The sequence below is a fragment of the Neodiprion virginianus genome, chromosome 4, assembly GCF_021901495.1.
Source record: "Neodiprion virginianus isolate iyNeoVirg1 chromosome 4, iyNeoVirg1.1, whole genome shotgun sequence".
Lineage (NCBI taxonomy): Eukaryota > Metazoa > Arthropoda > Insecta > Hymenoptera > Diprionidae > Neodiprion > Neodiprion virginianus.
This window is the reverse complement of record NC_060880.1, coordinates 41,271,702-41,292,627: the sequence shown is the minus strand read 5'-3', so window position 1 is coordinate 41,292,627 and position 20,926 is coordinate 41,271,702. Positions and strand designations below refer to the sequence as shown.

The window sequence follows — 20,926 nt, the reverse complement described above, 5'->3', positions numbered from 1 at the left end:
AAGATTGCGACAGCCTAAGCAAAATCAGTCGGTAGCTTAACTCTGTGTCTTTGGATGTTTATACGCGGTGGTAAGGTGTATCTTGCACACACGAATGATACAGATAACCGCATCACGTTCTTGGTTTGCGCCTGTTATGTATCGCACGGTACAACTACATTGTTGTTATGGTTAAAGTTGTTGTTGTTGTTGTCTTTGACATCGTACGTCATTCTTCTCGTCGTACTCGGCTGTTAATCCGCGGCGCGGGGCTCTAGGCATCGGGCAAGTTTTGCTCAACGGGCGGTAGCGGAGGAGACGGAGCTAAGCTGTAAGCTATGTAGGAATAAGACGGAGGAAAAGACGAGCACGACACCGGAGTCTATATAGAAGAAACGTATATAATGAAAGAATGTAACAGTTTCCTGTTGTCGACTCACGTTGCCGCGGCTGCGCAGGACGGGCGGCTCTAGAGTTTAGAATATGCGGCCAACGGTCGGACGCATTGCTGTCTGCCTGCCTGCCTGCCTGCCTCAGTCTTCGAACCTTCCCAAGCCTTCTAGTCAGAGACGGAGACGTGAGTCAGTAATTCGGTGTCCTGCCGTATCGTACCCGGCCTAACCGAATCGCGAGCCACAACTTGCCTGCCTGCCTGCTTGTTTCCTGCATAGCCTCGCCTTCGTCTCCCCTCGCCAATGCAGTTGCGCCGCTCATCGAACTTAGTTCTAAGACCTAACCTACCAAACTAGTTCCATCCACTTCGGAAAACGGACGGCTAGCATTTGCGTATCGTTAACACCGGCCGAGTATATATATGTGTGTGTGTGCGTGTGTATGGGTGTACGTTACTTTTATATATATATATGTAGATATGTACGTATATATATATATGTGTATATGCATACACGCACACGTACGCATATGCTAGTACGATGATATGCGTGTATGAGTGTGTGAGTTGCGTGCGCCTGCGTGTACAGATATGCACGCTAATAGAATAATGCTCCTATGTCAAGCTAGGTATAAGAGCTGTACAAGCTACTGAAGAACGAGACTCAATCCAAGACTCTACCCGCCTGGTACATACATGTTATATCGCTCATGTTTACAAACCCTACATTTTTTGCGAAGAATGTACATATATCCATGTGTTATCTGTGTACGACTGTCAGGATATTCGCTATGGGTTTTTCCTATTATCGTACGAATTTTTCCACAGTTACACCACTGCGTTATCTTCGAATGGTGGAAAAGGTAAGGGTAAGCCCCACTCGCCCTTTATTAACCGACCACCTAGCCTCTCCCTACCAGAATTCTATTTCACCCCTTTAGTGCAGGATTCCGGTTTTTTCCTTGTTGCTTAACTACACGATATTCTGCGACCTTTGACCTACTCACGTTATAGTTTCATATTATACATGTATTTTCATGTCGCGACTTTCGAATTCACGGTGAAAATATCAATCGCAAATCTTTTTGAACTACGTGTTGCGTCATATAATTTGTTTGAGGGTATGTCCACGCTACATGTAGACTACTAAAAATTTTCAAATGCAGGTGAAAACATTTCGTGATTTTGCGGGACACACTTATATGCACATAATATGAGCTCGAAAGTGAAGGGAGAGACCGAACGCATCGAGCAGTTGATTCAAATGCAATATACACGAGTTCAGTCAGAAAATACCAAGGGTAACGTAGGTACAACGAATCATCAACGAGGGGTTTCTGTATTGTTGCAGGGAAGTTTTCATTTCAAGTATGAACCGACAACTTGGTGTTTCAATCCTATTCAAACTGAATACGAGCCCTATACTGCCTGCAATGTTTTACTATTATATATATATATATATAATATGCACATTGCTGGCGTAGAAGTTCACCCAAGCGAATGGGGTGTAATATGAACAAATTATTCAAAAGGCATGTATGGCGCATATTATAGGGTTACAGATAGTTTCTAGTCAAAATGGAGAATACTTACATCAAGCTCCTTTTTCCAGTCAATATAAGCTGGCTGCAAGCAAAGTATATTGAGCAAAGCGAAGCAATGTACGTACATGAGGAAAAGCCGGATCAGTAATAGCTTTCGAAACGATAGTCACTTGTGCGTTTGCATAATTCTCGATCTCACAGTAAAACAGCATATTGAAGTACAAGTGTGGCCAGGCCGAAGCAGCCGTTGCTGCTTAGCCCTTACGTGAAAGTCCATTGTATACAAGAGTTGGCATCGTGCAGTTTCATGATCACTAATTTAAGATGTTGATCTTGTGGATGGGAAACATGGGAAAAGATGATATGGATGATTGAAGATTGAAGCAGTAAGCAATGTGTTAGATTAAAAAACCTTTTTTTGTGTTCTTAACTGTATTTGTTTTTATTATTCAATCAGTTTAAATAAGCAAGGACCAATCAGTGTGTGACAATAAGGTAAGGTAGTGTGGTTTCAAGTAACGATTCTTCACAAGACGGGCTTTCCGGTTTTAATTAGCGAAAGTTACGTATTATCGTTAAGATCCTGAACACACATACATATACAGATTTAACAGATAAAGGTATGGCTTATTATATTTAAAAATGGTCATATTCTTCGAGTTGTATCAGACAAAAGATGAGCTGGAATAATTTTCACAACGGTTTACTTCTATGTCAATTCATTGGGGATTCTGGTAGAATTCTCATGTATAGTACTTGCCGTATCGCCTGCTACCATCTCCTTAAACTGCGTAGCAGATGATGCAGATGGCACGGGTGGCCTTGAATCGGACAGAATCCACCTCCGTAGGTGTACGAACCACACAAATTGAGTTCATTGTAAACGAATTGTCCGCAAAGATAAGGTGTTGATTATTCTCATTGGCTATGCAATCGTTAGGGAATTCCAAAATATTGTTTTTTCAGTGAAAATAGAATGGGACATAGACCACCCAGGTAAATATTACCCCAACCTGTCTGTCTAGGATTTAAGCAGTATTCAGATCGTTTTGATTATGCATATCATGCACAAATTTATAAATTATCAAATGTTCAAGTATAATTTACCAGAAAATATTGGTCTGGCGGTACAGAAAATTTCGTCGATCAAGTTGGTAGCACCGCTGCGATTAAACTCTGAGCCCGTGCAGACCAACTGCTACAGGTTTTTGGTGTTACATTAACCACGGATGATTTCGGCACGAACTTTCCACCCAATTCGGCAATTGCGTATAAAATTGAAACTGATTTTCGGTACGATGAATTTGGAAATAATGGAGCAGCAAAATACAACCGGGCGTGCATCATAGGCGACGAGCAAGAGAGAGAGAGAGAGACAGAGAAGGAGAGCGTACGCGACTGACCTTGCTTCCGTAGACAAACGAGTCGCCATCTTGGGCAATCAACCGCGGCTGCTTAGCCGGCCGGCCGGCTCCTGGCAGCGTGCGAGACCGACTTTTTCATGCGAGAGATAGGCTCGAACATAACCTCGCCAATTGTGAGTGGCGAGTAAAACTTCATCCGCACCAAGGCAGAGTTACGAGCGGACGCGGATGAAGTCGGTTGCCAGTGTGGACGGAACCTAAATGCTGAAGGCATGCTTGGCACGAAGACGTGCTTGTATTGTTCAAGTAATAAGTATCGCGAACGACGCAAAATTGTCGAACGGCGGTTGGGCATTTACAATTCGGAGTACCTGAATATGCTGCTTCTCTTACACTTCGGAAATTAATACAGACTTTGCGGACAATTAATGCACATTTGTCATTGACATCGAACCAATGTTTTCATATTGGCACACATCACATACCTAGGTTACGAAATGATACAACGTAATGCCAAAGTTGCAATTGGAGCGTGTGAAACGAGCAGCCTAAGAGGTACGTTGAGGTCCAACAAGCGAGGTAGTCAGTATAACGTTGACGATGTTTAAAGACTAGGGGTTTTACTAGTAGGTAAGTACGGTCTGTGTCAAGCAGCGCAGCAGGAGAAAACAAGCGAGGTGAATGGGTATGCGGAGAGAAGGGAGCCGTCGCAGCTGCGTCGTCGTCAATGAACGGACGGGCACGAATTGACGAGTGAGGCGGTGTTGTTATCCAGAGTTTCAAATCAGAACGATTGGTTAGAGGTACTCACCGTTCAATTTGTCGATCGCTCTATCGGCGGTGGACTGGTCGGTGCAGTCGACGAACGCGTAGCCTCCGCGCTTTACGAGGATCGTGGTGCAGGACAGATTGTGGTCCTGAAATAGCTGGCGTAGCGCGTTCTCGTTGCAATCCGACGGTAAATTGCCGACGTAGAGCTTCGACATCGTGCTTTGTTCTCCTTTGGAAGTAATGGTGATGGCTTGGTAATTCAACTTTCGCGATGGCAAAATGTTTCAACGACGAGTCGCTCGCGATATAACTAGAGTGCGGGGGCAAAGGGGGAATAGGAAAAAAGAAACGTTTATACACGCACATGTGTATATATGTATATATATGTATATATGCACATACTTCTTTTATATGTATATATATATATATATAAAAATATGTAATGGCAACAATAATATTAGAAACTCCGGGTACGATCAGCCGCGTTGCCTTCGATGCGACGCTGCGGCCGACAGGGAGGCGTGAAATGGATGAGTGGGCGGGAGGGGTGAGCCGAGAACTAATTGTACACGCATACGCACGCACACGCGCACACATTCGCGTAGACACTAGGCACGCAAGGAAGGGCGCGCGCGCGCACAAACGACAAACACACCGTCACGTATACGCTTGTTCCGGAAGTGAGAAAATGGAGTGAAAAAATCAAAATTTGCCAACGCAAGAGAGATGATTTTCTCGATTCTCCCTTCTCGCGATTTCTTACACACACGTCTCGGTTAGGCGGCGCGGCAACGCGGGTGACGCGGTGCTGCTGCGCGATACTACGATTTACCAAATAGTCACGTGTGTCGCCCCCGCCAAGCCAAGCAGCCGAATCCGACAGTCTCGTCTCGCCAGGACGTCGTGTGCTGGTGCGGGTATTCGTCTGGACGCCGATAATATATTCACACGCACAACTGTCGGAATTGAATACGATCCGATGATTATCGGTGATCGCTAAAGGTTTAACTTATTTCACGTATCACGGGTGAACGACGTGTCGTTATCGTTCATGTACGCGTTTCACTGTTTACAAATAATATTTATTTATATCTGTACTATTATTTTTTGTTCCTCTCTTTTTTTCTAATTTTCCACGCTCCTGTGTTTTATCGTTCTTCCTCGACCGCTCTCGCTCACCACTTCACCGCTCTTTTTCACCCCCTCACTCTTCTCGCTCTTTCTCGCTCGATCTGTCTTTCTCTCTCTTTCTCTCTCTTTCTCTCTCTCTCTCTCTCACTCTCTCTCACTTTTTCTCTCTCGCTCTCTTTTTCGCTCTCTCTTACTCTCTTTCCCTCACTCTCCCCCCCCCGCCGCACACCCTCAAGCTCTCTCTCTCTCTCACTCTCTCTCTCTCTCTCTCTCTCTCTCTCTCTCTCTCTCTCTCTCTCTCTCTCTCTCTCTCTCTCTCTCGCTTGCCGACACCGTTTATTCTTGCGATTTCGTGCTCTTTTATGTCACCTCTCTTCTCGCCCTTGGCTGATATTCCTCGCTACGTCGCGTTTCACCGATTCCTTACGTATGGAAAATTAAATATGTGGCACTGCGGAACAGCGTTTCGACGCGGTGGTGGTTCACGGCCTGACTCCTTCTAGCTCGCGGACTCGGCGCACTCGATGCCACGGGCCTCTACTCCTCGCCCGCTTGCGACGCGCGATGCGAACTTGTTTTCTTCGTTTTGGTTTCTTTTATTTTTCTTTTTCTTTTCTTTCTTTTTATATTTTTTATTCTCTTCATCTTTTTCTTTCCTCCTCTTTCGCCGACGGCCGACACGCCGGGTACGGTTAAATCGAGCCGGCGCGCGAACCTTACTGGACAAGGCCTCGTCACGTGACTCCGCTGACTCCCGCCTCTGCGCGCGATTGGCGCTGCATACCTCCGATATTCGCTCGTGTATCAACGCTCGTGCTCGGGCCTCCTGTTTGCCAAATCTAACGGGTGTTTACACGCGAATAATATTCCCGCGTATTCAACATTGCCCTATAACCCCCTTCCCCCTCTTGAAACCTGCGCCTTGTTCCGGTACCGCATGTAAGTCTATAGGTATAATCTGTTTCGTCCAATGCCATCACAGACCTGGTTGAAACTTTTTTTTTTTTTTTTGTTCAAATTTCTGTTCCTGTTCCGCGGGAGTAATCGCAGCCTATAATTGCTATTAGGCATAATAATTAGGTTTCCGGAGCTTGATTCACTCATTTTCCCTTAGGGTTTGGATACTGCTCAATGTAATCCTGTAGCAGGGTCTTGTTTTCTACCGATAAGTCGTACGCGGCGAACTACAAATACACGTGTGATATTCACGCGGCTTCCAGGACGTGAAATAATATTTTTTTTGCTCCTCCATACTCTCTGGAACTTTTCAATGTCCCGTCATACTGCATGTGAAGCCGTGCAGTGACCATCCATTCATTGCCCAACTAGCTATTCCGTCTTTATTAAGGTCTATCGAATCGTAACGTATTTCTGTATCATCTGTATACAAATCCGTCATCATTAACTGTACAATAGTGCAGATTTCTGTTCGTATATAAGCTTATGCGATCCATCATGCGCGAAATTGATCGAAAGAACATATTTTACCAGCGTCGGTTACGCTGGAACACCATTCATGGACACGAGTGCGATACATGTCTTAATGCTCCAGTTATGTCGCGGCCTACGATTTTGAGATGTGACGCCTATGCCCCGGTGATGCGCGCGCTTTCGCATGCGCTGACCCGTGTGTATGTAAGCGAGTGTGCATACATAAGTGTATCCTGTATGCCATAAACGAACGTATGCATGCATGTACCTGCTATAACAGAGCCTCTGAGTTCTTACGGGCGTATTTTAATGTGCATATATGTACAGCTACGTCGACAGAACCTGATAAACGCATACCTAGGAATGAGGAGAAATGCAGACCATTTCCCTTGAGACTTTCATCCCCGAAAACATCCCGCAAATTCCCCTTGTGATTTTGGCACGAGCAGCTATAAGCATAACACTGCTCGAGGCAACCTACGTTGTCTCAAACCTATATATTATATATTATATACCCGTACATGTACGTTGGAACTGGGTTCCGTGTTTCCTGCTACGCTCTTCGCCGGATGAAATTATTTTCCATGTGACCATCCAAAGGAGAAATGTATGAATCATGCACTTGTGATATGAATGATACAGCAATATCAATAAATGTGTATGTATAGTATGTAGAAGTGATGAAACAGACTTATGGGGGTGCCTTAATCGATTTCGACGTTGTCGTGTACTTCTCCAAATATCAAGGTCCGCGAATCTCAAATGCGAAAAAAAACTTAACAGCCCCATTCTATACACAATTTTGAACCAAAACACACCACTCTATTTTCATTTGACGCCGAAATAAAGAAACGGCACGAATTCTACGAAATCGCAATAGCAAATTCGTAGAATTCATGCCACTTGTGAGCTGCGTACCACAAATTTTTCACAGGGCTCTACATGGAATCCCGCTCGGAGGGATGTGAGTAGGTATAGCACATATATCTTCGGTATTTCAATGCTGCCATCGCCACTTCCGGTTCACTAATCACCGTTAAACTTTTTTTTCATACGGTTTTGGCTCGCAGTAAAGTTTTCCTTCACACATCTATTCGCTATGGATTTGGACCTTACGGCATCCGTGTAACTACAAGTACCTAGGTCCCGACAACTTATACTATAACCTGTGTGTGGTGTTTAACAAGAATTTATTATCATCATTTCTGTGAGTGCTAAGCTCTTTGGTTCGGCTATCAGGTGCACGGGGTAAAGCTTAAGGGGTTATACCTAGGCAGGAGGCGGAAAGAGGCGATTTTGCCAAGAATTTTCATGACGAAACTCTTCAATTCATTAATATAAAAATTTATATACATATTGGGGTAACTTTGAACTTCATTCTAATACTTTTTATTTGTAGAAACGATGATTTTTAAAGCTGCTGTAGCCGATCTCCGGGAGCACCTCTAAAAAACAGCGTCTTGCGGTGAGCAAGATGTCTTTAAACTCGATCATCCGCGTTGAAAAAAAAAGATTTTGTTAATATAAGGTATTATTTGGTCTTTAATCGAAGAAGCGAGCAAAACATTAATTCTCAACAAAACGTTCGCTTCTCAAAAACAAAAACTTTCGTTTTTCCATAAACAATGTTCGCCTTAGTTTGTTTATAAAACGGAAAATATTTATCGGCGAGAAAAAACCTTCGATCCAGGGCTGAAAGATATATTCATAAGGCTTGTGTAAAAAATTTGAGACTGATCGATTCAGCCGTTTCGGAGTAACATCTTGCTCACCGACTTTAAAAACATAGTTTTGAGAAAAACGCGTGCAAAGTTTTAAAAGCATTGTCAAACGCTCCTGGGCGTCTGTACAAATTTACGCGTAACTTCGAGAATACTTGTCGAATCGACATGAAATTTTCTGTACATATGCTTAAATATGTGTAAATTACGAAAACGAAATAAAAAAGAATCGATTTTTGACAAATTCTGACCAAGTATAACCCCTGAGGTGAACTCCTCATTATTCATTGGTGCCTCTTGTGTACCTACATAGGTTTTGTTTGCGGGGTGCGCGTGGCGGCCTCACTCGATCAGAAATCTTCTTACAGTACTGCTGTACGTGTGCTAACAATCATTGCATACTGTAAGTATTCAGATTGCTTGAGTATTCTCAGGTATCGTGCGCTAAGATCTTTTCGGTAACATCCGGGTCGGTTGTAGAACAATTTATTGGTAAAATATTTAATTGGGTAAAAGGGAACTTCTTTCGCGGACTGTAAGGCACTTTCTTCCCTTCGATATTTCAACTCATACGGGATTGTTATTGTTATTTCCACTGCTATTGCTATAATTATGTTTACTGTTACAGGTACAAGTACTTCACGGATTCGATGAAACGAGCTCACACTCGTGATAGGGGCCATTTGTCAACCAACGGTTTACACGAGTTGCCGAGTCATTTCGACTAACAGCCCGAGGTGGCCTGCCATACTGTAACGTCATCGCGTCACCACGCAAATTCGCTAACTATTGTTTCAATCAAACAGGATGGATAAATGAGAAGTGCGAAATCGTGATTGCAACGAAATGATCTCAGAACCGTTTATCAGGTTGAGTTTTTGTCGCCGCTGCACGACGGTTACTCGCAGAAGCGGTTGAAGAAAAGAAGTTTAGATGGAAGTAAATACAGATGGATGGATTGATAGATACATAAATATCGATTCATTCGACGCTAGAATTCCTGCTACATCAGAGCCGCAAAGTATTATAGAAAAAAAAAAATGCGCATGATTATAATACAAGAGTATTCATGTACAAGATATGAATAATGGAAAAGTAAAAAAAAGGTACATAGTGAGACTCATCAATCGATAAATACAATTCTGCAATATCGCGGCGACTAGAAATGAGTGACAGAAATGGGGAAATTCCTCAAATACAGGGAGAACGAGCGAGACGGGAGACACCGCGAGAGAGAGAGAGAGAGTGATGGATATTTTATTGGTGCCCATAACAATATCGGACAATATCACTATATTACATATAAGTTTATATGCATTACGTCGTCGTCAAGAGAAAAGAAAGCAATAACTAAAAATAATATAAAGCAAGACGAAATCATAAAACTAACGATAAGACTAGCCTAACGAGAGGGTGGTAGAGAAAAGTCCGTATTTTATTTATTTTTATTTTCATTTTCTTTATTAAAACCCAACAGCCCAAAGGGCCAATAAGAGGGTTACTCAATTTACATAGTTATCGACAGAGACAGAGTTAACATGTATTGTTGTTGTATGTGGATTCTATATAAACTAAAATTTCTAATTTAAATATTTGATATAACATATCGATCACATTAGATTTGGATATTGGTTCAAACAGCTTAATTTGCGTTTATTAGTGTATTAAGTTATTTATTTATTTAACTGTTTTCGCGTAGTGAAATGAGAGTTGACGCAATAGAGTTGGCCGTGAGGGGCTGATTAAAACCAAAAAGATCTATGTTATCATTATTGACAGTGATAGCCGGGTGATAAGGATCTAGTCTGAGCAGAGGTTCATTTACATTCTCAACTGCACATTCCAACAACCCGAAGATTAAATCAAGCAATCTGTTTAATGAATTCAAAATGTTATTGTATTGTGTTACGTTAAGAAAAGACGAGAAAGAGTGTATAAACTCAGCCTTAGCGCATACATACCCATTATTAATGTATGAGTGATAGTAGGGTGAGTTAAAATCGTCTATAATTAAAAACTCTGCTGCGTCAATAGTGCGGTGAGTTGATAAGGTATTGAACAGTTACTGTCGAAGGGAGTATTTAAAGCTCGAACACAAACGGATTTTACAAACGGATGGGGGGAAGGTGGGAGACGCTTGAATTATAGGTATACAAGTCGTGTATGGGATAATGCAATTCCAACAATTGTTTACACGGAGCTCTTTTATATCCTATAGATGATCATGATATGGAAATCAAAAAAAAAAAAAAAAAATTAATCTTCCAGAAAGACTCTGCAATTATACCACGACTTATGCGTTACGCAATTCAGCCTAACTTAAGTTAATAATATAATAATCTTAAAATCGATAAATGCATCGGCTACTATACTATCCTACCCGCTAACTATATAAACTCTTCAGAATTGAAAGTGGAGGAAGGGCGGGAAGAAGGTTGTTACACCACAGCAAAGCAAGTATATTGCAACAACGAGGAATGAAGAAACTGACAAGCTATATTGTTGTGGCAAGACATATTCGTAACCGTCGAGTCGGGAATTTTAACAAAGCTTCGTTGGTAAACGATGGAAAAATTTTTTCATTTCGACGATTGAGCGTGAGCCCCAGCAAATGCTTATACACACCCTGGAGTGGCCCTGAATAGGAGTTTGGATGAATATTAACGGACCGCAATAAAATAATTTCAGACCTTTAAAAGGACAATAATATCAATTCAAAAATATGGAGCAACTGAGTCTTTGAAAGAACGGTTTTCACGGTGCAAGGGGAGCTTGATATTTTATTGCTGTCCATCGTGTCGTCCAGGCAGCTTTCCCGTCACGCGTATATCAACCTTAAGAAACATCGTATAGCACAGACCACGGCGGTACTTTGGCAGCAGGGAACTGTCACGTCAATACGTAAATCATTCACGCCCACATAAGACAGGCGGGGATTGCCTTTGAAGTGCAGAGTAAATCTAAGGATTCACCGCCCTTGGCGAATTTCTTTCGAGCGAATCTGCCTGAGAGAAGCATTCACCTACCACATTACCATTTCTCGAGATAAGCTTTCGCTCTTACGGCCCCGCGGGTGGCGAGATATCGAACTTTCACTTCTGGTGGATTTAATCACCACGACATTGAAGCTGCAGTGAGGACCGCGAAAGTAGGGTAGAGCAAAATTATTGGATAGTTGGGTAGGTCTTTGCGAACTTTTAAACGGTTTACTGCAAAAATTTTGTGAAGCGGGCTGTTCACATGCACTGATAGTTTTGAGGGGACTTTGATTTGAATGGCACCTAAAATAAATTGATATTCTACTCGGTGTTGTACGAGTTATTTATGAAAATTGCAAAATTTAACTGACTTACTAGCAAACAAATTTTTCAGATAACCGAATATTAAACTTTGCACGGAGAAATTTTTCGATAAGAATTCTTGTCATACTAACTGGTAATTTGTGGACACTGCGTACATTTTGAAAACAATATTACTCACTATGCGAAAATATTAGCTTTTCCTATTCTTGTTAACAAACATCGTCAAAATATACGCAGTGTCCAGAAATTATCAGTTAGTATGGAATTCTCGTTACAAAGAGTTTCTACCTATATCGGTATCGTCACCATTCGCTACACCAAAGTGTTGGAAAAAATAGAAATAGAAAGATGAGATTGGTAAAACAAGTCACGGCTGGACTGTACAATATATCGAAAAATCTGGACACGGGATCTTGGAATCAACATAACGGCTTGTTTTCCGGAAACATTGATGATATATAAAATTATTGATAGCTATTATCAAATTGGATTTATACAGTCAGTTCGAGAAAAGCTTTTTTTTCCAGTTCGGCAGCGATTTGAACGCAATCGATACCTACCACTGATTGTGAGCAGCGCTGTCTTAGACGTCGGGCACTTTACATTACGAATCGACGACACTTCCGATTCTTAGTCATGAGTTTTGAAACATTCAGTCGTTTCTTTTTCAAGTGTAAACTAGCCCAAAACTTATACCGTATAGGTATAGATGTAGCTCTTATCTGTCCAATATTCGATACACGGTCATGTTTAGGACTGTTGAACAGATGATGATCCCATTGCAAATCGGATCGATTTTCTACATCTGAACGTATTGTGTCGAGGGTGGTGACTGGCGGTCTTCCTTGCCTCACTGGGGCACGCACGCACACACGGTAACTATAATATATGTGCAGGGACGCCAGGCGAAATGCGAGGAAAACCGTATGGGGCTTAGCCCTACGCGTTAGGGAAAATGAAAATCATTCGAGGGTTGAAAGAATTAGGATCCACAGCTGCTAACGCATACGTGGAAGTGCAGCGCTCTTCATTTTCAACACACTCTCTCTTACACGTATACGATTTTCAACTTGCCTCAGTGATCAATAGCTGTAAATCATACACTTTATTGTTAGATACACCCAATAATTATGTATTGTGCGTCTAAAAATCTTGAGAAAAAAAAATAAAAAAAAATAAAAAATACCACCAAACACCCGCATCTCTCCTCCTTGTTCAAATTACGGAATTCTGCGTCGTGAAAAACATATATATATCATTCTTTAAGGATATGTCAGAGTATTGACGAAGTGAGTCAATCGCAATGTCCACTTTATGGAAATGAAATCGTTTCAAACTTGGGAAAGTAATAATATCAGCTGTTATGCTAATGCGATAACTGATAGAAGTTGAGAACATTTAGGTATGTAAAACAAGATAAACACTGGATTCACGAGATATCGTAGCGTATGACCTCGCCTAACTTCTACTCTACACTGTCAGTAGACCAACAACTCTAGACGTCAAAGTTCAGCCATGCTTGCAATTCAAATAAGGTGTCTAATCAAGATTTTCACACATTTTTGCGTATTTCTAATTGTGAGATCATAAATTTTTGCCATCATTCCATTCTACGCATCGACTATCGGGCATCGGTAACGTAATCCCTTATATTGGCACGTAGATTCTTAGGCTCCCTTACTTACGTCAACGAAGCAGCTGAGGCTACGCCAAAGTTTCGCTATGCGAATTCTCGCTCGTAACATCTGCCACATGGCTTTGTATACATGTAGAAATGGTAAAATGTTACCTGTAATAGTCGGTAGGTTTAGGTACGCATACCGACAGTATCATGTACCTACGTGCACTCTTGTTACATAGGTAGAAGACGTAGATCGCCATTATTTCCTGTGGTACAATTTACCTTAAGAGGGGAGGGGGGGTACAGCTTAAACGGTCTAAAATCATACCCATTTTTAGGATTTTTTTAAAGAAAATGAAAATACTTGGAACAATTTGAGTTTAAGGGCTATATTATTTATAGTTTCATGAACATTTGAGAATTTTTTCAATGGAATTAATAACAAAATGACGGCATGGCGCGTGTAAGTAGCGAACGACTTCGAACTCGAGGGCTTTTGCGGTAGCCCATCTCCTGACATGACTTTTTATTACTGTCCAACTCGTAACGTATAGAAAATTTTTTTGAGTTGAAGATGCATTTCCGTGTTGGAGTTCGGAGCCCAAATATCGGGAAATTTTTTCTTTTAAATACGTAGGATTACGAACAAAAAATTTCAGTTTCAACCATAAAATTGCTAAAAAAAAAATGTAATACAAAATGTTGGAATCGAAATTAAAAAATGTAGCCGCGAGGTTGAATCAATAAACAAGTTCTAAGGATTGTGTCAAAATGTCAAGTCGATAGGATAAAAATTGACCGAGTATTCTGTGCCAACGGATTGAAAGCGGGGTCGTTCGCTACTTGTACGCGCCATGCCGCGATATTCTTATCAAATTCAACGCAATCGCTTTCAAACAGTCTTTAAACTATCAATAACAAAGCCCTCAATCAAATCAAATTTCTCTAAATGTTTTCGTGTTCTTAAAAAAAAAAGAAATCCAAAAATGGGTATTATTTTGAACCTTCCAAGCTGTACCCCCACCCTTATCCAAAATATTTCCAAACCTATGATACCGCAGCCGATATTAAAACTCACATAGTCCGAAGCAACTATTAGGTATATCAGATAATATCTTTCTGAATTATCATTCTACATCTAAATATTATACTTATAGTTTGTCGCCAGTTAGAGTCGTTGGATGAACGAACTAACATATGATTCAATCGAATCGGTCCTAGTAATCGTTAACTTACTACCCACCCTATCAAGCTTCATCTATCGAACTCGGCGTTCTAAGGTAATCGGTCGTAAATATTTATCTAATATTTTGAAAACACTAAATACTTCTGGAAGACGAGAAGTTTGACTGTTCTTGACACGAGTGAATTGGTAGTTTTCTTTATTCAGTCGTGTGACGAACAGTGATGGATGAAGTGTACGCGTACGAATTTTAATGTTGCGGAAACTACAATCACACCATGTATCGCACGTACTTTTTTTGGTTATAATTTCTTCATCTCGACCGGCTGTAGTGACGGCATTAAAGTCAACGAGTACCGAATCACAAGGTCAAGGATATCGACGTCAAGTTCCATGTATCCGCTTGTGTGTAATAATAGATGGACGTATTCTGCGTAGATCTAGCCGCCGACTTTTTCGCTGGAAAGAAAACTTGAAAGAACCGTAAGCGGTATAGGCGATGCTATAGCGCAGCTGGCATCTACAGACCTCCCCCTCAATTGATCCCTGTCACCGGTTGTGCCATGATGCTTTCCCCGCTGTTTCCAGTCTCTGGCAGGATCTAGTCGAACGGCCTCCAGATCCTTCAGCTTGGAAAAATATCCTGAGGCGCGTATAGTCACTTGCAAAAGTAAGTTGCACTCTTGACTCCTCTCGATTAAGGGGTAAAATAACATCTTCTATACGCGAAATCAAGAGTCATTTTCTCCAATTTATCTAAGAAAAACGAATGAATATTTTTTAATTCTGTTTTTCATACATGTTAATATAAGTCTTGAAGTACAGGAAGACATTTTTTTTAATCGTTTCAAAACGAAATGGCCGTGGAGAGGCTGATGAAGGGAAACTTTTTCTCTACGGGTGACCAGCTGCGGGTCGCAATTTTTCATCTAGAACAAAAAATGAAAAAGATTTTAAAACAAGATGTCAAAATCTAGTGAAATACGTGGGATTATGTAGAAATATTAATTTTTACAAAAATGGTCTCGATTTGAAGGAAAAAGTGATAAAAACGTGACAAAACTTGGATTTCCTCTTGTGGGCGTAGCCGCTTTTTTTTTGCTTCTTGGAAACGCTCTACAGACTGGTGAAACGCATAAACAATTCAATCTAACAACGTTATACTGTGAGGATGTCGCACCTCTGAACATCGATTATCCAAGTCGTCAATTATAATTATCGGAGTGATTGGAATAAAAATAATAATTTTCCTCGGTTACGCTCTTATGCAATTAACGTAGTAGATGATGATTTCATCAGCACGACAAGTCGTATCTACCAGCACATACGACCTTTTGGATTTAGTTGATAAATTTATACTCGAACCCGAAAAAGTGAGAAAAATATTTTTTGGCAAATGCAACCTTATGGAATTAATCGACAAGAATTTTTATAGTTGAATCAGTAACAGAAGGTCGCATCTACCAGCACATACGACCTTTGGCTCTTAATTAATCGGTTATTCAATTTCGTCGTTTCTGACCATATTTTCATGTCTCAGCCTAGCTATGATAAAAAAAAGTGAACATCCCTTTGCCTTTTTGATTTCTAAATAATTCACAGTCGTTTTGTCTCCGCTTCCGCACAATTTTTCAAAGAAACGATTTTTTGGGCGGAACGGAATACGGAGGAGACCCTCACCGTATGTCGCCAATTTGGTTTTTCAGACCGGTGGCGTGAATGGCGTATATCTATAATGTGGCCTATAAGACTCATGCGTTTCTATGCGAGTGATACCTATTTCAATTACGTGCAAAGTTTCGATAAGTAGAAACAATTGCTGTTCGACTAGATTCCCACTAGGAGGTGGCACAACTCGCCAAGTTCCTCGAAAAATAACGCGAAGCAGCTTCCAGACGTGTATAATATGCATTATTTAATTTCTTACCAGTCGTGCTGATCTATATTTTTCTCAGCAAAGTTTCAAACGCCAAACAAAGTCTGCTGTGGTAACGATGTATATAACACATCTCCATTTGCAAATTTTACTGTCCATACGAACCGGTTCTTCTATGTTCATGTTTTTCCAACGTTTTGTCCATTTTAAAAGAAAACGAGAAAAAATGTCGCTGTACGTAAACGGAGAAGTTTTCTTTATGATGTAACATCAATCGCACGAGTGTTATACGTAACCCCGGCATAAAAGTTATACGGAAAATTTCCAACGTATTATTAGCTGTTTTCTTTCACGGTCATGATCAATTACCTGCCTCCGTTAGATAACGACGAACGACGCTCTCAGTTTGACTAGTTACGAGCAAGAGTTGAAACGGGATATTCGTGACTACTCATACACCTATGTATAATGTACATACGAACGATATACCCCTCTCATATTGCCCAAGCTCCTGGATAGAGAGCATGTATATATCTATATCGTAGGCGTACAGCGTCAAGGTGAATCCGGTCGTTGTATAATTGATCGTGAATTGGCAATGGCGTCGTACATCCCATGTATCCCATATTGTACCTATCAGACTCTTCGAATCCACCATATATACTTTCTTCCCACATGCAATACGTCTTTTCTTTTTTCTTTTCTCACGTAGCCGGTGACGCGAATCTCGAGGCTCTCATTTCGATCACAAATAACTTTATGCTTTTTCACCCTCCTCGGGTCCCTTTCTTCCCTATATTGTCTGGCTAAAATTGCTCGGCTCAAGCTTTTGAATCGGTTGTGTTAACTGAAGCCAATTGATTAATCGCCAAATAATTGGAAGTGCTGAGCAATTCAGCGGAATTTCAGGTACAAGCAAACAAACTCAAAAAATAAGCACCGCTCACTCGCGTCGTATTTATACGTATACGATAACGAACATGTTGCAAAAAATGTGTATCGTACATTTGGCCATGCGTAAGCCACGAGCAATCCATAGCTGTGCCTGTAAAATTGTTATTAAATATATGCTCGTCGTCTTTTAATTATTTTACTTAACGTATTTGGCTCTTGATATGCACCGTCCCGCCACGCACACACCGTATGCGTTATATGCATATCCTGATATAATACGTTCACCTCAATTGCAATTGCAGATATGCGCCGTGATTCCGAGCATCACAACATTACGTCAGTCGCATTTAAAGGAATTTTTACGTTATAGGTGGGCTAATAATTTGCATGACTCGAAGCTTCGGGAACATTTTTCTTTTTCTTTTGAAAAAATTTTTTTTCTTCAGATACAGACATTATATGCATGAATAACACGAAGCAGCTGTAGTCGTTTCAAATAAGGGATAACGAGCGCATCGAAAGGATCACGTGGCCATTATGCTGCTGTGAAATGAAAAAGGGGGTATGGGGGAGTTTTTTTCAATGGAAGAAAAGATGGGCGAAAAAAAAAAGATTAAATGAAATATTGAAACGAAAAAAGAAACTACGATGAAAGAAGTGGAAAAAAATAGTCGTTTTTGCGTGGCTGTACGGTCAGCCGAAAGAACAGATGTCACGGAAAATTTGAGGGTGACAAAATTCGTAGGGCGCACTCATTGTCAAGGATTTTTGACAGGAATAAGAGATAGCTAGAGACCCTGCACGCCACGGGGAAACAGCCTCCTGACTTCGGTTTATTTTCTTTTCTCCTGCTGTGATCCCGCGTCTACCTGCAGTACTTTCACGGCGACATGACTGACACTCGCGGCCCGGACAGCCAACCTTTTTTTTTTCAACTTTCTGATACCGGAACAAAAGGAGAAAATTACCATATTGTCAGAGATAAGGATAAAGTGAAACAATTGTACTGTTCTTCGATTGGAGAACATGGAAAATATCACTCGATCTCAACGATATAGGTACATATACCTACCTAATATGAGCTTCGGAAATATTGTTACAAGAATCGATCCCGTGAGGGATTAATAAGATATTCGAGTAAATGTAAGCACCTGTGAAAAATTTCAATGCTCTTTCCCGATTTTGAAGTTTTTATACTGCGTATTATAATCGTTGAATATTGTCAGCGGTGCAGGTTTGATCATCGAATCAGGCGCTCGTACCTGTACCGTAAACAGCATAATTTATTTTCGTCATTCCTCGAATATAGCGAAAAAAAATATCTCCCGATCGATGACAATCGCCCTCTTACAGATACCGAGAGAAAAAAAATCCCGCGTCATGTTGCGAATAGAATAAAATTCAAAATTTTTACAGCAAGCGGCCATAGATGCGGCCTCATACGTGCGCGTATGCATCGTGTACGTATGCCTGCATTGGATTGGTACACGGCTTACACCGTGATCACGAGCAGGTTCGAGGCCTGCTGCCGGCAAAAGCACAGCGTACAAATGGCGGCGCAGCAAACTTTGAACAGGAGGGCGCCGCAGCGCCCCGCTCCGAGCAGCCCGAGCTGCACGATGTCGGCTTTCCTACGAGTCGCTTCGAATACCTGGCTGTTCAAAATTTTTCCGCTGAGAGGCTTTCCTTCGTCTTTTCAAATTTCTCTTTCGTTATACGAGCTACGCGATGAACGCTCAAACGGGGCGCACGCAGGCCGTGCGACATATGTAGCGTATAATATTTCTATGTGATTAATGGCGCCATTCGAGTATTAGCTAACGCATGTTTGCAAATTTTTTCATCCCACCCCCTAGCGATAATGATCGGTAACGCTTGCTCGTTTTGCCCACCAAGTACTGTTTTTCACCGTTGGCTAACGCTTTTTGAAAAAGCTGATCGACAAATCGACTCATTACCTCAGAATGGCAGAAATGCCATTTATTGTCACATCCCGATCAGTTTATTCCTACTTTATTGAATATTGATTATTATTAATTATTAATACAAATTAAAATGTTGAGTTGAACGTGAGTATTAAATTATACATTATATTGTCCGACTTCTTAAATGCATCTAATAAACATTATATTTACTAAGATATTACTATTGAGCAATTCATGCATTATCATCACCTCCTCTTGGAAAATTTTTGTTATTATTCTCAAGCAGGCGGCGTGTTGGTTTTCGGTACGCACTTCGAATTTCCTTTCTTAACTAACGCTTGCCTGGAATGCCTAATACTATAAGGTAACATTTGATAACGTTTCTCTGAAGGGCCTACCCCTGTTTTAGCATTAACTATAATACCTGAATGACCCGTGTGTGATTTATATGAATCGGTAAATTTTTCGATTAAAAATACCCTGAAATCCGTCCTTAATTTGGTAAATGGTACGTTTCGAAAACAACGTTTCAACGTTTAAAAGTGCAGATGCAAAAATCTTACGGGTCGTAATTAAAGAGCAGATTTGACCATAAACTGCAGGAACGAAGGAACATATTAGGTTTTTTTGGGTATAATATACTTAGTAAAGTGTAAAATTTACTCCACAAACAGTGCGAACCACTGTGCGCACTGCAATAAAATCTACCGCACGTGTGGTAAAAATTGTAGTTGACACGGGTATTTTTCAATAAAAATCTTGACATGTCCGTCTTTTCCTGCAGTTTTGAGTAAAATCTGCTCTCCCTCTTCTCCGTGGATATACAGCAAAAGAAAGTGAATTATCGTTTATTCACCAAAAAATGGATCGTTCAGCGGAACTCTAGTTTGGCGCGAGTGTAAGCTCAATTGATAGGTTTCAATTTTTACTAAATATTTAACGCTAGCATATAGGTAGGTACATCTGGTATGGCCGGATAAATTATGTTCTTGCATGACTATTGACACGGAAATTGCATTTTGTATTCCTGCACATTCGGAGTTTAAACTCATTTTTACACGTTCGAGATTATCAGTTCTCACACAAATAACTCTCATACAACCATGAGCTCTACAGTGAAAGTACAATACAGAATGTACGGTTAAAATGATTGTGAATTTACTACACGTTTTCTGTACAAAATAGATATCAATTTACGGAATTATGTTGGAAATTTAAAAACTCGGTGCAGCGAAGTAAATTATTACGTATTTGTCTTTTTACAATAAAAATTTTCGGTTTCACTAAAGTTTATATGAAAAATAGAAAACAGTGATTTGAATTCACTAAATTGTGTAGTAAATTTATTGCATTTGTAAATCGAATAAACAGTAACTGTATGACGAATCCACCGATCCGTATCCGAATAAAACTTCCAATACCGTGTAGGAAGTTCTATACTTATAGCAATTTTTAACAGCGACAGTGAATACGAGCAGTCCGACATTGAACGTAATCGTTATCCCTTCGCGCTTATACGAGTGCATCGCAGTGATCTTTGCGCCGCGCGTTACACGCAATCGAATATCCAGCCCGGTACGGCGGCGGCATTGGGGAGTTCCGTGAAAGCGCATTTATGTCTATACCTAAATATATATAGGTATATATATGTACCCATTATACACGAGGCTAGAGGCAGGGTCCTCTTTGAATTTTCTTTTCTACGCCGACTGTACACAAAGGGCGAGCAGCAACCCCTAGGTTCTATCCTATTTTTGGAGAAGGTTTGCGGACCCGCATATTTCCCAGTGCCG

General features: G+C 40.9%; 1 protein-coding gene and 1 long non-coding RNA gene across 4 annotated transcripts in view; one reads left to right on the top strand and one right to left on the bottom strand.

The window, feature by feature from the left end:
- Window positions 1–5,686, bottom strand: part of LOC124302324 (insulin-like growth factor 2 mRNA-binding protein 1) — an 81,536-nt gene extending 75,850 nt beyond the window's left edge. The window contains exons 1-2 of one of the 3 annotated variants that reach the window (XM_046758383.1): window positions 5,550–5,686; window positions 4,090–4,359 (exon numbers count right to left, since the gene is read on the bottom strand). In XM_046758383.1, coding sequence (XP_046614339.1) covers window positions 4,090–4,264 — 175 coding nt within the window. In that variant the 5' untranslated portion in view covers window positions 4,265–4,359; window positions 5,550–5,686. Of the gene's footprint in view, window positions 1–4,089; window positions 4,360–4,523; window positions 4,812–5,549 lie in introns of those variants that run through there. The other 2 variants (XM_046758386.1, XM_046758384.1) reach the window with 2 other exon arrangements.
- On the top strand, window positions 472–10,644 carry LOC124302330 (uncharacterized). The gene is made up of 2 exons (XR_006907688.1): window positions 472–556; window positions 8,961–10,644. It is a non-coding gene; the product is annotated as an uncharacterized LOC124302330 (long non-coding RNA).
- The last annotated feature ends 10,282 nt before the right edge of the window (window positions 10,645–20,926 follow it).